The sequence below is a fragment of the Pocillopora damicornis genome, chromosome 13 (assembly GCF_964200805.1).
Source record: "Pocillopora damicornis chromosome 13, jaPocDami1.2, whole genome shotgun sequence".
Lineage (NCBI taxonomy): Eukaryota > Metazoa > Cnidaria > Anthozoa > Scleractinia > Pocilloporidae > Pocillopora > Pocillopora damicornis.
Window position 1 is genome coordinate 6,608,927 of NC_142682.1, and position 15,848 is coordinate 6,624,774.

The 15,848-nt window shown below is 39.0% G+C and overlaps 1 protein-coding gene across 1 annotated transcript; it reads left to right on the forward strand.

The window, feature by feature from the left end:
- Positions 1-172: 172 nt before the first annotated feature.
- On the forward strand, positions 173-13,808 carry LOC113683755 (piRNA biogenesis protein EXD1). Its single transcript, XM_027201035.2, has 13 exons — positions 173-581; positions 1,544-1,612; positions 2,332-2,383; positions 2,984-3,252; positions 4,480-4,586; positions 5,173-5,259; positions 6,364-6,468; positions 7,559-7,639; positions 8,232-8,281; positions 8,953-9,046; positions 9,792-9,854; positions 10,301-10,420; positions 10,903-13,808. Exons 1-13 carry the CDS (start codon positions 464-466, stop codon positions 11,761-11,763), a joined length of 2,076 nt encoding a protein of 691 aa, XP_027056836.2. The 5' UTR covers positions 173-463; the 3' UTR covers positions 11,764-13,808.
- Positions 13,809-15,848: the final 2,040 nt, after the last annotated feature.

The following is a 15,848-nucleotide window of genomic DNA, read 5'->3' on the forward strand; positions in this document are numbered from 1 at the left end:
TCCCCTCCGTTCCCGATGAAAATCATGAGATCTCCCTCCCCCAAAATTCCCCAAAATGTTCCCCCAGGGGGGGCGGGGAGGAAGACGTCCGTGTTGCCACGCTGTACGCGGTCTCTTGTTTCTGATAGGACAGTAACGATGTCATACATAGTCAACTTCATAGTCGGTCTTTGATCACGTACTCTCAAAAGAGGAACGTTCCTACGATGAATATAACACCTGGAATGTGGATCACGGTATTTCAATATATGCAAGAGATAAAAAAAACTACGTAGATTTCCGAAATATATTCCTTTTTAAGGAATACAGATAAAGCCTAAAAGATTATTGAGAAATAAAGGCTTTTACGAAATCAAGTGAATAATTATTTACACGAAAACGTGTATGCATTGCGAACCTATTTTTATTTTGCGCTTGGAAAACTCGCGAAAGGAACCCTGGGGTAAACAAGGCTGCTTTTAAAATGGCGGACAAGGGTACATTTGTTGGCGCAAGGTTACGAGTGTCCACAAACGAAGGAGATTATGAAGGAACGGTCCATAGCATAGATGTGGAAAAGAGGAAGGTTACGTTAAGTAAAGGTGAGTCAATCCTTTTCAATGATGCGAATTAGATTACTGTCATTCGTCCTTGAACAACCTCACCGTCCAGGAAGGAATTGCGTGAACTGATTAATTTCGCAGTTAGGAATATTAAATCTTACTTTCTTGGTTTTGCATCCGCCTACCTATTAATTTCCGAAACAATTGTTTTCATTTAATTTTATCTAAGATACATAACTGACAGATAGAGGAATCGTGTGGCGAATGTTTTTGGTACTGTCTTGCAAACGAAATGTCAAATTGACGAGTTTTTCTAATAGCACAATGTGGTCCATTGTTAGCTATGGTCGCATTACCACAATAGGCACTTTTAACAGTTTTTTACTTGCTAGAGGGAGGAAAAGATCATACATTCAGACAGATATCGCCGATCGGAGAATTCTTCGGCATCTAGGCAGAATCCTCCTACTAAATTTTGATGACCTAAGCTATTTTTTATTCAGACGTGGAAAACATTATCATGTCACTTTAAAAATTCTTAACCCTTACATTTCCAAAAAAGCTGACAAAGAGAATTTGTTTAACAAGCAAGAGCTGCTATAGTTGGTGATCATCTCCTCTATTCTGGTGACTTCCTTGTTTGATTCAGGGGTATTATTGTGAGGAGAAATTAGATGCTAGTCACTCTTAGGGGCTAAGGGGTTAATAAAAAAACCTGGTATGACGAGCCTAGAGTTACGTTGCTGCTCAAGCTTACAATGCAGTGAGCAAATGAATAATGAGGAAAAAAATGCAAAGAGAGAGCTATAGTGAAACAAGATTTATTTAATTGGAGCATTAAGCGAGTTCTATTCACAGGTGTGGCAAAGGACTTGAAGCCAAGATCTCTGGCTTGCAAGTTCAGGATTCCTTTCACTAGTGATGCTGCTTCTACACTGAGAAGATACAACTCTCCTGAAAGGAAATCATACTTATCTCATATTTTTATTTTTGATATCTAGTGGTTTCATGCAGCACAGGAAGGAAACTTCATGGATTTCATCATTTTTTCGGTCATGAGCTAACCTCATGTAAGTGGTACCTGCAATAATAACAGTATATCACCATTTGAATAAAGCTATGTTTATCTGGCTCTCAGATAGAAGTAAAAATCACAGTCTTCCCCATCATTCTCATGGTGCTGACAAGGAAGGTGGTCAGCATAGGGGCATCATTTATGTTGTGTCTGAAGGGTGAGATGGAGATAGCCATAAAGGCCACTGTGGTGTAAAGGAAATTGTGGAGGCTTATTCCACATCAGAGCAAGATGTTTTATTCTCTACATACTGACATTTACGCACTGAAAAGGGGAAAAATAGTTTATTTTTCACAAGCTGGTTGAAGAAGCCAACAGCCAATCAAATGGCTTGTATTGCATTTTTCACATTTGGGGAAAAGATGAAAAGTCTTTCCATATGGTATTTACACACTTGTCAGTTTGTATCAGAATCTAACTCATTTGATTTCTGATTCCACCATCTTGTGAATAAATACCAAAGAGGCAAACTTCACATGAATTATTCTATACCTATTACATGATGAGTATTTTGAATCTGTGAAGTGAGAATATTAGCTTGTCAAGTACAGTGAAGTTTGAAGTATTTGAAAGAGTAAGTTGGATCAATGGTTTTTACCCTCAGGTTTTACACTTAAGCAGGATAGTGCTCAATCAAGCAAATTCACCAGTGGTGACTCTTAATGACTGTTTCACAACATTTTCATAGCAGTCAACTTTCTTGTTATTTAACAGTGGAGCTGTTAGAAGAGGCTGATAACAATGCTTCACAGGATCAACTGGCAGAGTAAGTTATCACAAAGTCTCTAAACACCACAACAGACTGAGGCTTGTTCTTGGATGAGGATGTTTATTAAATGTATATCTTGCTGACATAAAACACCAGACTATTACATCAAATGTATTTGACGGATATACTAAAACAATGGTCCAGTTATCAAGAATAAATAAAAAATACTAATGAAATCTAGCAACAATCAAAATTGCCAATGGTATAGATGGGAAAGAAACTTAGAATTTACTTCAGATGTTATAAACTAATATGCTGGCTTGTTCACTTGATTACTAATGAAACATACTCAGATACTAAGTAGCAATACACTTAAATAGTTTTGCAGTTAGAAATGTGCTAGCATGGTGCATAACCAATGGTTCTATCCATGTCTTCTGACTTGCTTGCCATATATATTGCTCTGACTTGCTTGCAATACAGATTGCTTAATCTAACCTACTGGTACCCTGTCTGAACTTCACAGTTATCAATGTCTAGATTCATATAAATGAGATAAATAGTCACATCAATAAAGAAGAGCAATTATTAGTTAATAATCTAATTCATACTCAACCAACCTCTGGAATTTAAAATCACATTTTCATCTTTCTATAGGAATGACCAGAAGCATGATAATAAGAAAGAAAAACAACTCCACGAGGAAAACTCTAACATTGCATCAAATCATTCATTGCAAACGTCATCTAAACCAGACAGAGGCTTTGGAGACAGAGGAGTAGCAAAAGCATTTACAGATGCTGGTATTGGGATCAATTCAAAATTAGGAGTAAAAAAGACAGCTGTTTCCAGTGGATCTTTCTCCAGGGATGTGAGCGATGAAGGAGACAGTCTACTGAAAAGGCACCCTATCATAGCAGAGAAGTGTATGACTTTTGTACTCTTCACAAATTTCTCTGCCTGGCTAGTGTTAGATTTACCTTTCAGACATGTTATCTTTAATTTGGTGAAGATCAGAAATAACTCTAAAGTTATGGATGGCATGTTAGTCTGTTACAGGTTGCTCCCCGCCATTTTGTCAGGTTTCCCTGACAGGCTGCTGGCATGTATTTATAGGCGGGGTAAAATGGGGACCTGTTGACATTTCATGCACATAAATAATTAGAGATAATGCATCACGAAAAATGGGATAAACAACTTTAAGATTGACTTATTGCAAAAGGAAAAAAGAATTCACTGTTCAGGGCCCAGTTGTTCAAAGGCCGATTAGCCCTTACCCAGGGTTAATTCTAATCCAGCTTTCTTTATTTCTTTGTTCAAAAATCTTTTAGGGAAAATTTCACTGTTCTTTTTAGAACATCCAGTGATCAAATTGCAAGCAACAAGATTTGAACTGAATTTTCTCCTAAAGTTTTCAGCCCTGAAATCAAATTTCACATTAACCCTGGGTTACCTTAACCCAGCTTTGAACAACCCAGGCCAGGGGTTTTAATTTCTTATTTTCACAAGTCATGAAAATTAAAAACAGTCAATCTCAAATCACACAAAAATCCCTTTTCACCCCTTTCTCTATACTCATGGGTGGGGTAGGCACTCTAACAGTAACACAGAATGACCTGGCCAGATCTCCAACCTAGACCACTTGGCCTGGAGTCCAGTGGCAAAAAGTGCAAAGGAGGGGGCTGATGGAGGTTTTTTCTTTACTCTGATATAGTTAATTCCAAAGAAAATAGGCAGAAACTTTATATCTATGTATTTGCAATATTTAGACAGGCTGGCTCAAAGCTATTTAAATGGGAGTCTGTTTAAACAATAACAAGGCCAGACCACAACACTGTGAGCTATGTAATATCTACTCTTTGTGAGAAGTGTGTGGGTTCTTTAACATCCCTTACTAATAAGTACAGAGAGGAAGCAGGAGATGGGGTCTACAGCTTATTGTCCTTATCTGAGAAGACTGGAATGTCTAGTAACCATTTTGCAGTGTCAAAGCAAAGGCGGCACATTCTCCTCAGCTATTTTCAGACCCTTAGTGTTGTGTAAAAATACTTGATATATACCCTTCTTAATTTTGTTTTAACCATTGTCAAGAATGAAAAACATTGTAATCCTGCATCATGATTTAACAAGTTACTTCAATTTTTCCATTTTAGATCTTTCTGACACAACACTTGATGAGGAAGTAAAGGAGAACACAAGTCCTAATGAGCTCCCTGATATTGAGCCTATTGATTCATTTGGGAAGTCATTTGAGGAAGCTGTAAGTGGTAGTGCTTGTTTTTGGAAGCCCTTTTACTCCCTAGTGTTTTTCAGAAGTGAATTTTGCCTTGCTTTATATGTTCTTGCAGAAAAGCAATAAGAACTCTGAAAAATAATCAACTAAGGGATATTTGTTTCATTAACTGTGCCTTATAATGTATGCAAAAAAAATGTGCTTTTGATTGGCTGTAAACAAGTGAATTCTCCTGTAATACAAGTGCAAAGTTGTAACACAAGAAAATTACAGATAGCATGCCCACACTTTCAAAATTTTGTTTGTTTTGACTCTCTGTGATGTTTTTACATGCACATTATTAAGAAGTAGTAACATGATTTCTTCAGCAATTTGGTGTAATAAACACTTGCAAATTTTTCAAAGACTACAAATTGCTTTTGCCTTACAGGTGAAAGCAATTTGCACTTTACATCAAATCTACACCAAATTGCACTTGAAATCATGTTATTGCCAATACACATTTTCAGATCTTGATTTGTATTTGAAATCACCGTGTTTGAAGATGTGTAATCTTGAGCTCATCAATAAATATAATTCTTAAAAAGAACTGACTTCAACTCAAATTTTGTAGGTAAAATTCATCAGCAGACAGCGAGTTATTGGTGTTTGCTGTGAAGGTGTAAATCTCGGAAGGCTTGGAAAACTTTGCTGGCTGGTGGTATGTGTACTTTTTTGTGTACTAACTTATTGGTACTAAATTTTGTGGGTCTTAAATCTCTCATTTATCCCAATGGTAAGACAATTGCAAAATAAAAGACCTGAAAAAGACCATGCACATAGAAAATTCAAATGACAAGTTCCAGAGAATATCTTTTGAGCAATTGTCAAATGTTAACTCTTTAACTCCCATAAGTGACCAAGACAGAATTTCTCCTTACAGTGTCAATACAATATCAACCAGATGAGTGATGAGAACAAAGAAAAATATCAAATTGGGGATAATCAGTTGATTTGATACTAAATTCTCTGAACTAACATTATAATAATTGTATGGTTGACAGTAAAGAGAATTACAAATTTGATCTTTGAGTTAAAGGGTTAAGACATTTTTAAAAAATATAATGAAGTTAAGAACACTTGAATTGCAAAATTTAATGCCCTTTTTTTTCCTGTATGAGTATTAAAATCGCAAATCTTAAACTGCACAAAATAACGTCTCACCAAAGTTACAAAATTAATGACGATTAAGGTTTATCCAGAGATATTATAAGGTAGAAGTATCAGGTAATATTTACTATCTTTGGTTTAATAGTGGATCTAATAACATCATCACATTAAATTGTCTCCCATTAATGGTGTTATTCCTGCAGTCACTCATTTGTTTTCATAGTTATCAAGCAGAATCATGCTGCTCTTTTCTGGGTGTAAAAATGGGGGCAGATGTTGTAGCCTAACAGGTGGTTAAGTGGACTTCAGATCAAGAGGTCTGGGTTCAAGACATGATAGCAACTCTTTTGTTGCCAATGTACATTATCAACTCATTTGATAAGACCAAATTGTATCTGAGTAACAGTATGCTGAATCATGGCTGTGGCATCAGAGGTTTGGACCGCATTGCTCAAGTGTGAACTTCACATTTCCAATTAACAGGATTAACGATTACAGGACTTTTGCATGCTCATGATATAGTCTTTCTTTAAGATCTACAATCTAGATTCAACCAAAACTTTTGAGTGAATTGTCACATTCTTTCCATTATAAAGCAAATTTTTTGGTAGTCATTATGACAGCAAGAGGGTAACATTTTCCTGTTCTTTGTCAGATTGGCTGTAGCAGAGTAATTTACTTGTTTGATGTTCTTACTCTTGGAGCTCCATGTTTTGATGAGGGATTACAGGACATTCTTGAAAGTGGAGACATACTGAAGGTAACAGTAATAATGAGCTCGTAATAATTCCCTTGCAGGCGTCGGTCAAATTGTTCCGTTTAACCTGTTGTTATAAGACAACGCTTTTATACTGTACACACAGCCTCGAAATCATTGCTAGAAAGGTGATACAGTCGTATCTTTAACCTGAAAAATAATTAAATTCTTCTTTACATGAGTAAACAACCGATCAAATTGACTGGCAGTCAAAGAAGTTTTTTAGACAAAGGTAAAATTTCCGCAAGTCCCATACTATTGTAAAACAAATCTGTTTTCCCAATTGCAATGTAATATTTTTGTCATTGTTTTCTCTATCCAAGAACTGAGTGCATAATTTAGTATGGGGCTGAGCGGAAATTTTACCCAGACAAAACCTATATTTGACTAACCTGCAGAGCAGGCGTAATTTTGGCGAGCGAGTGCTTAGTATTTTCTAAGCGAAAACTATGACCGCAGCAGCGGAAGGCTGGGGAGAGAAAGAAATTTGTACCAAAAGGGGGTGAGCGAAAGTAAAAAATAAGGAGAGGGGTGGGGCTGGGAGAGTGAATAGCGTCTTTTTTTGCCTTTCCCCGCACCCTCCCCCCACCGCAGACTCTAACTCCAAATCAAACATGGCCGGTTGAATAAACGATCGCGAGCTTCTTAACGTTAACTCGCCCTAATAAGACGCCTGAACTGCAGGCTAATATTTGACCGGACATTGTACATTGACCAGCCGTTATTTCCCTGGTATCTAAAGAAAAGATATGAAGTATAAATTTCTTAAGATTTTCAACTGCTTTTAGCACTTGAGATGCTTCAGGTTAGTGGTATATCCTTTGGACTCCAGGCCCTGATCATTCGAAAGGTGGATAACACATTCCACCGGATAAACCTCTATTTAGTAAACAGCGCAACACTTATTCGTTGGTTAGCAATTTATCCATTGGGTAACGTTTTCGTCCCTCTTAACAACTAGGCCTAGATTAGGAAGTCTAGGTTGAAGCCCTGTCCAGGTTATTGTGTTTTGTTTTTTGGCAACCATTTAACTCACACAGTGCCTCTTTTCAACCTTCTTAAAATTCTTGTGTCGCTTTGTTTTGTGTTTTAGGTATTTCACGACTGCAGACTGGCCAGTGATGCACTATTTCATCAGTATCATATCCACCTGATGAACGTGTTTGATACTCAGGTCTGTGGGCTGTTTATTCTTGCAGTTTTATTCGTCAAGTATCTACATTTACTTTTTCAAGATGTATTGACAAAGAATTTGTCATAACATCATGTTATGTCATTTATTGCATAACTTGCACTTGTTGCAAAGAGGTATATATGGGCGAAACAGGAAGACGACCAGGCGAGCGATTCCGAAAACAACTTTGTGATCTAGAAAGGAAAAATAAAGACGCATCCAAACCAGTCGTTAGACAGTCCAAAGTCTTTCCTTACATATAGTCAGTTCGGAAGCCTATAGAATAAAAACTTATCTTTCAATTCGGCACTCTTAATCCCCAAGGTATCAACGAACGCTTTCCATTCAACTAATTTATTCTTGTTTTTCACGCTACCATGTTTCCAGCAGTAGCATAACTCAATTTTTCGGTACATAAACCAAAAACAACCCACAATTCCTCAAATCGCTTTGACGAATGGCTGACCCTCTGACGGTGGCTAATTTAAATTTGCTACGTAGTTGATGAAAACAAATTTTCCTCGAAATGTTATGACAGTTCGTTACTTGTGTAGGCGAAACATGAAAGAAATGACATTTTTTATTTTGAAAGGTGGCGGATGCGATTATTTACAAGAATGAAAGAGGAGGAGAGCTACCCAGGTAAAAGCTTACTTCTAGTCTTAAAACTCTGACAGAAAACTGGTGGGTTAGCATATTGTATAGATAGTAAAAAAAGAACAGTTAGATTGTGTCGAGTACAATTCAGTGAGTAGTTCTGTAAGTAATTGCTCGAGTCTGCCGCGCAAAACACATTTGAAATTGTCAAATCTTAAAATATCTATCAGTTACAACGTGCGCTATGATTGGTCAATTTGGTGGGTCGTATTTTCCTGTACGGCTCGCTAAATTCAAAATGTTGTTTAAAGTGAGATCTTCTCCCCTCTGATTGAACTGAGAGATACAATAAATTTCTTACTAACCTCATTTTCGCGGTCCATACAGTAAGTTAAAGAACCTCGTTTTCTCCGTTCGTGTTTATGGCTTAAGTGGTCTCGGTTCGTAAGTTACAAAACGAACCTCGATCTTGGTTAGTAAGAGATGTATAATCACTTCCTGAGTTGTCCAATATGGCATCCAGTTTCTACATAATTACACCAATAACGGACCTCGTGGCTAAGATCGTATTTCATAATCTCTGTTTAATGAAAAAAGGAAGGGTTTAGGATCCGACCATTTTTTCCACTGTAAGAAAACACGAAGAGAACTTCTAATTGTTACATTACAAGATGGCAACAAAGGGATTAATTAACAATTTTGTTTTTACTTCTTAGATATGTTAATGGACTAGTGGCCTGTTTGTATGAATACTTGAACTTGTCACCTGAGAATGTGTCCTTCCAGAAAGTGCGACAGAAATTTATGAAGGTATATTACATGTATTACTCTTGTCCAGTAGACTGTAAAAACAAGCAAACTCCCCAAAGTGCTGAAAAACGCGGGCGACTAGGTCTTGATTGGTGGTAGTTTTGCATTTAATTGGTTGACAAGCGGTCACTTAAAGCGGAACCACTCAAATAAATTCAAGTATAATCTCTCAAGTCAGATTTATTTCATGTTCATCTCCCGAAATCGATAGTGGTACTCTGAGTTCTTAAGTCTGGAGCGCATTGCAAATAATCTTTCTTCGTTGGACTGCTAGGAAAAATAATACGTACGAACATCACACAACTCATTTGCTAGTCAACTTGTATGAAAGGGTCACCCCACCATTCCTTATGGAATGGAATGAAGGTCCCCCCCCCTTTAGTTTTTTTCGTTTAGAGAGATTGGAACGCTGTATTTCTTCAAACGAAAAAATTGAAAAATTATTGCAAAACGTATTATGATCAGCACTGCTACTGCTCACTTTGAAGCGTTTTTTTTTTTTTCACTCCGGTTATAAGCCCCCTTGGATATAAGCCCCTACGTCTACTAGCCCTCCCAAAACCCCTTACAAAGTTATATATTAATCTAAGGACTTAAAAGCGGCAGTTGGCTAATATGTCTTCCAGTTATTTCTACTATCAACTGGAACTTACTTGGTAGACCTAAAAGTATTTTTTAACGTACCATGCTTAAACCATATTATTAATATTGATTTCCTTTACATCTTTTTAATTTGATCATTTAGACAAATGCATCTGTTTGGGCTGTAAGGCCTGCTCCAGAGGCTCTTGTAGATGCCGCCGCTAAGGTAGGCAATGGCATCTTAAGCTGAGTATATTTCTACATTAATGAAAATACCATGGAGAGAGATTCCTGTAAAACGTTGGTGCTAAAGGTTCTCTTTTCATGGTACGATTGGAGCGCTCTATGTGTAGGCGTTGTGGGACTAAAACCAAAGTGATCACAGCGGCCAATCATGACCAAGAACAATATCTTAAGGAGCCAATGAGAGCTATTAGTTGAAAAATGTGAACTGCCTGAAGCGCGGGAAAACTTGAATGACCAAGGCGCGATCGGTTTTAGCTTTCCATCTGATTGGTTGTGAGAGGGATGCGGTTATCTTGACCAATCACATCGCAAAGTAATGCAAAAATGATTATCAATCCCTGGTCATTTTCGATATTCAATTGGACATTTCACTGTTTTTTACATTTTTTATATATATGTACATTTGTATTTTTTTTGTCTTACCAGCATGTCATGTATCTAAGGGAGCTGCGGCTTGCTCAAATGGAGAGACTAATGGCAGAATTTCTTTATGGCGTCGATATTTATCTGAGTATTGCTCGAGATTCCAAGGAGTTGAACCCCAAGGTAACAAGAAAATATGCGATTTTCTTTTAGAATGCATTAAAAAAGAGAACTAATCGAAGGGAAAGTGCAACCGTCAGAAGTAATTAACTCACAAAGACCACAACTTCACCGTCCAATATCAATATCAACCAACTTCGGAAACAGGGGATGAGCAGAGAAGGATTATGGAGGTTTTGCCCAATTGCAAGTTTGCTCCCTACCGCCATTGCGAAATCCCTCCGCTGAAGTAAGGCAGGTTCGCCTCCACCTCCGACAGTTCGCCCCAAAATCAAACCTGGCAGCTATGATGCCAATTGCGCATATGTCGTTAGTTATGTTCGGTCGTGTCCACCAGTTAGTTAGGACCAGGGCGCGATTTGTGTTGAAGAGGTATCCCAAGTAGCTTCATAATAGAGGAGATCAGTATCACAAGTTTAGCTTAGGGAATTGAAAGACGTTCAAACATTTATTCTCGCGCTCTTTATTGACCACGCTCTTTCCAGGTGAAAGGTCAGCTGCTCCCTGCAAAGTTCAAAGAACTGAACCATTTCAACTACAGACATCGGTCGAGACGATATGATGGTGACTTCCATGAAGATGCAAAAGGAGTCGTACCAGAGGACGTGCTGGCCAGTCGGGAGGCCTGGTGCGAAGGTGATCAGTTCACGCATGCGTATGAGAATAAAAAGGGGCGTGTGAAGGAAACTGTCAACTCTATCTCCGTTCCCTTGAACAGACTGAAAGAGAAATGGCGCGAAAGCGGGAGTGATTCTGACGCAAGTAACGTCACTTCAGAAAGCAATGGAAGCAGCATGGAAGCAGCATTACAGAATCAAGGTGCTACTGCTCCTGCTGTCAAGTCGTCTTCTGTTTCAATTACAGCCCGCCCCCAGGAAATATTCATAGAAAAAGACTTTCCACCACTGAGCAGTCGTGAATCCGAGGGACCTGGGACCTTTCCTCGACAAAAGGAACAAAATCGTCTAGATTTGCAAGCCGATAGAAGAATGGAAGAAACCGTAAGAGAGACAGCCCATGCTCTTGGGCCTGGACTACAATCTAATTCTGCTCAGCTACCAAGTCTCTTACTCCAACGTGCTAATGCGCTTTTGAGGGAATCTGCATCCTTGCCTGGCCGCGGGCGGGCGGGAGTTTTGTTACGGCACGCCGCTCTCCCGGAAGTGAGATTGCCCGGTGGATCGGGATATTATCACCACGAGGCAAGTGGTGCCGATCGCTACGACGCAAACAGAAACGAATTCCACTTTCCAGCTGATGAAGAACTCCTCGCTGCCCCGGAGGTCATTCCAGTGCCCAACCATCACCTTGTTGGGGGAACAACAGTGAGGATCAGAAAGACTTGACACGATTTATGTTGCGTGACGCGTGACCTAAAGGTTGCCGTTTGTTGCGGAACGCGTGATCTAAGGAGTGAAGGTTACCAGGAAAGGTTTTTGCCGTAGGACAATAAACGTTTTTCACGTCACTTGTGCATTACGCGCAAGGTTTTGCAGTTCTGCACTGGAATTTCGAAAGAGATTTGTATTGAGTACGAGTAGAAAGAATGTTTTACTCTTAACTGAATCTCGCAGAAATTTTTTCAAGCAAGGGCTGTTAGGAGCTCGTTACTAGCGTTCTATGATACTAAAACTGTTTCTATCAGCAAACGAGAAACGTCGTAAATGTTTTTAAATGTGTATCAAATCAATCACATGTCAGGCTTTTTATGTTCGAGTTGATACCACTCAGAAACATGGAAGATGAGGATGAATTCTAAACTTGGAGTGATGTCCAAACTACCGAGATCTTCTCTTGATAGAACATCAACACTTATTTACCCGGCGATGTTTCCTTAAAAATTCTCTCAACCCAGTTCCAAGATCACACCGTTAGGGCGCAGATCGGAGAATCGGTGACATTTCGGTGGATCAATGACGAGATCCAACAATGCGGACAAGTGACTCAGTTGTTAGTCATCTGACTTTATTAAGTAGCCTCTTTGTAAAATTAGACGACCAAAAAGCGTTGGAGAATTTTTGTGCTGTAACTCATCTTTCTGGTTAGGATCAACGCCAGTGGTCGTATGACTGAAGGAACCTATTCAAGTCGCGGTGTCCTTTCGGTCATTGCGCTGGGGCCCAGGTTCGAGGCCTGGCCGTGACATTGTGTTGTGTTCTTGGGCGAGACATTGGAATGGGTACCGGAATTGTCGGGGAACCCTGATGTAATGCTGGGGGGTAGCCTTAGGATGGACTGGCTCCCATCCAATGGGGAGTAGTAATACTTCTTGTCGCTTCATCTCATGGAGGAAACCGGGATAAGCACTGGCTGGATGGGACACTTGGCTTGACGGACTTTCTACTTGTAAAACGACTAGGACTGTTGCTGCATTTCTACGGGGTTACAGTTTGCTGGTACCCCTGAATACTTCTTGTTAGAGAGAGGCGTTGAGGAAAAACGTACCCATTGAACTAGGTTTAGGCTCAAACCCAGACCCCTCGCCGTGCTCGTTCCTGTTTACGTGTTGACATGACAGTCAATAGGCAACTGCATTCTTATAAACGAGGAAAGAATTCGAAAACTCGGAAACCTTCATTTATTGTTCAACCCTTTTTGGTAGTTTTCGGGGGCTTTGTAATGTCTATGTTTGACTAGTTGTGATAAGTTTATGTCTATTAGTAATAGCTGTAAAATTATGCTGAACAGCTTTGAACAGCTTTGCTGATATTCTCTCGGGTCGTATCAGCCACTTTTGAAATAGAGCGAGCTCTCCCGAGCGCTCCCGAGGCATGGCCACGAGAGCACGAGATAAGCGAAAACGAAAGGTTTGGATCGAGTCGCAAACCCAAACTTCTCTCGTTTTTTTTTCTCTCCTCTTGTGGCAAAAAACAATTTGCCTAGTATAGCAGTACGCAGCAAGTGTCAGTGTTATCAATAACTACCTAGCTTTTCGGTGTGCAAACTAATTATAAAAAGAAGTGTGTCTCAGTTTTTCCGTGCGCTGCGAAACCAAAGGAACTTCACTATACTAAATCCATACCAATCTAGACAGAGCAAGTAACAATATATTTTTACCGTCGAGATCGGAAAATTGGTCAGTGCCTTATGCCTTTAGCTCCAGGAGCATAAGCCATCGAAGATTTCTCTTCTCCACCTAGCCCTGTCCTGGGCTTGGGATTGATCCAATGTTTGAAAACAAGGGGACGATTTTTTTTTTCGAAAAGTGGAGAATGAGAGAGAAATACGGTGACGTGTTGCAGTTTTTAGCCACATACTTCTTCATTTTGGACATCTGGTGCAGATACAGGTGCTTTGGTCTTCATCCTTGAGTGCTTCGTGTTCCACGTTGTCCTCCACTTATACTGTAACCCAGCTTAAGAAAAAAAAAAAAAAAAAAGAAGGAAAAGAAGGATCAAGAACAAGTAACATTCAATGAGTGTCGATAGTTATCTAAATTGCATTTTAGTTTCCTTTTGGAGCGCTTTTCGATAAGTGTCATGAAACCCAAACTTAAATAATTACAACGGTCAATCGGAAGAAAATAAATTATTGTGAAGAGCCAATGAGACCTCAAAGTAAAAACAAGCAAGCCGCCTAAGACGCGGGAAAACACGGGCGACCAAGTCGTGATTGGTGCTAGCTTTGCAACTGATTGGTTGAGAGAGAGAGAGAGAGACTCAAGATTTCCGGACCAATCACAGAGCAAAGTAAAGCGAACCAGCATTTAATTGAAAATTGCTTCATGCATTTTTTTCTTCGTAAATAGTACACACAAAAAAAGGAAGAAAAAAAGAACCGGGCCATCCAGTCGACCAAACAGATGTGAAACAAAAAGCAATATTGCGATTTTGTCAATCGCATTTTCACGCGCTGCATGTAGTCTCCCTGCCCTCTTTGTTTACTGGCTGTTGTGGCTACCTTGGTTAGCTTTACGACACTTATCGCAACAGGTGTTGCAATACCGAAACAATCTCATTGACCCTGCGAAATCACTGTTCAAGGCAAATGCACACTACTTAAAACCACTTGACATTTTGAGGTTTCTCGCGAAGTAAACAGACGTTGGAAAAAAAAAATAGATAGGTAGAGAGATGTTACAAGCACCATTCCCCACTCGGCCCGCTTGTTTTGTGTTGTATTTGCGCCGAAGTAATACGTTTCTATCTCCACTATTGAGCTTTCAAATAATTAATAATTCATCGCCTCAAGCACTCGATTGTCGGCAAAAATAGACAATGCCAATATTTCAATATCGTATTCAGATCGGATTCGACTACCGCAATTAAACATTTCTCCTAAAAGCGTAAAAAGAAAATTGGCTGATATCATGATCTGATGTACAGTGGATACAATTAAGATAAAGATGGTTGTTCTTTCATCTGATTTTCCACATGAATTCACAGCTTTTCTCTTACTTTTTTTTTTTCATTCAGTACAGATGAGTGACTCTGGAATTTCAACCATCTAAAAGGTCAAGATTTTTTGTTGCGATAACGATTTCGCGGCGGATTAATTAATTGGCCTTCTCGACCAAGGCGAACTTGCCGACACAAGAGAAACCTCTTATCGCCAAGTCATTAGTCTGCGATACGTTAGTAGCATAATAAAGTGTTACAAGCATTAAAGGGCCTTGGTCCGGAAACCACAGTCAATCGTATAACTATATATGATTTGTCCCTTTCCAAAGGGGCGAATTTCAGTTTAATTCTATTTTAGGTCTAAGGGACTGTTACCATCTTAGTAAGCCAAGACTGCAGAAAAAATTGTCAGAAACGTGCTGTGTTTGATGTCCGCGATAAGACGATTAAAAGCAGTCCAATCTAATCGAAAACAACGGTGTAAGAAAGTATCATGGTCGTATTGATGAGGTATCTCTGACATGCTTCATTATTTGGCACCGTTAAAGTACAAGGCCATTTAAAAGCGCGAAGTCTCGCGTGACTTCGTTGAATTGTTTTGATCAAGGCTCACGCAACATTAATTCTTTGCTTACTTGCATTAATTAACCTCAGTGCAACTCTGTTGCTAGTGCTTTTCTCGTCATATTTACTCCTCTTTATTCTGAATGATTTAAGTCTGTCATTCAAAAATGTAGTAGCCTGGCTTTTTCCTCACTGTATAACTGTTTACAGGGGCTTGTGAAACATGGCAACTGTACTTAATAAGAGAAATTATTCAATGACATAAGGCTCTCATAAACAGCGTAATAGATTTAGACATAATAATAAATTGCATCTACGCGAGCGGGTAATTGATAAAAGAAATGATTCAAACAATCGCTCTTTGAAGAATATTCTCTATATACTACGGAACACATAATATATTTCTAGAACCAAATAGAGAATTCTTCCAACAGGACTGAGCATCAAAAATTTAACGGCGTCCAACATGAGTGCCATTTGACCAATGAAGTCAATTAAGGACGGCAAACGACAAAGACTAAGCTTAA

Bases quoted from the DNA above. Each gene is read 5' to 3' on its own strand.
- LOC113683755 (XM_027201035.2), top strand. From the start codon at position 464: ATGGCGGACAAGGGTACATTTGTTGGCGCAAGGTTACGAGTGTCCACA. The intron at 9,855-10,300 runs GTAGGCAATGGC...TTGTCTTACCAG, and splicing joins TTGTAGATGCCGCCGCTAAG to CATGTCATGTATCTAAGGGA. The intron at 10,421-10,902 runs GTAACAAGAAAA...CGCTCTTTCCAG, and splicing joins CCAAGGAGTTGAACCCCAAG to GTGAAAGGTCAGCTGCTCCC.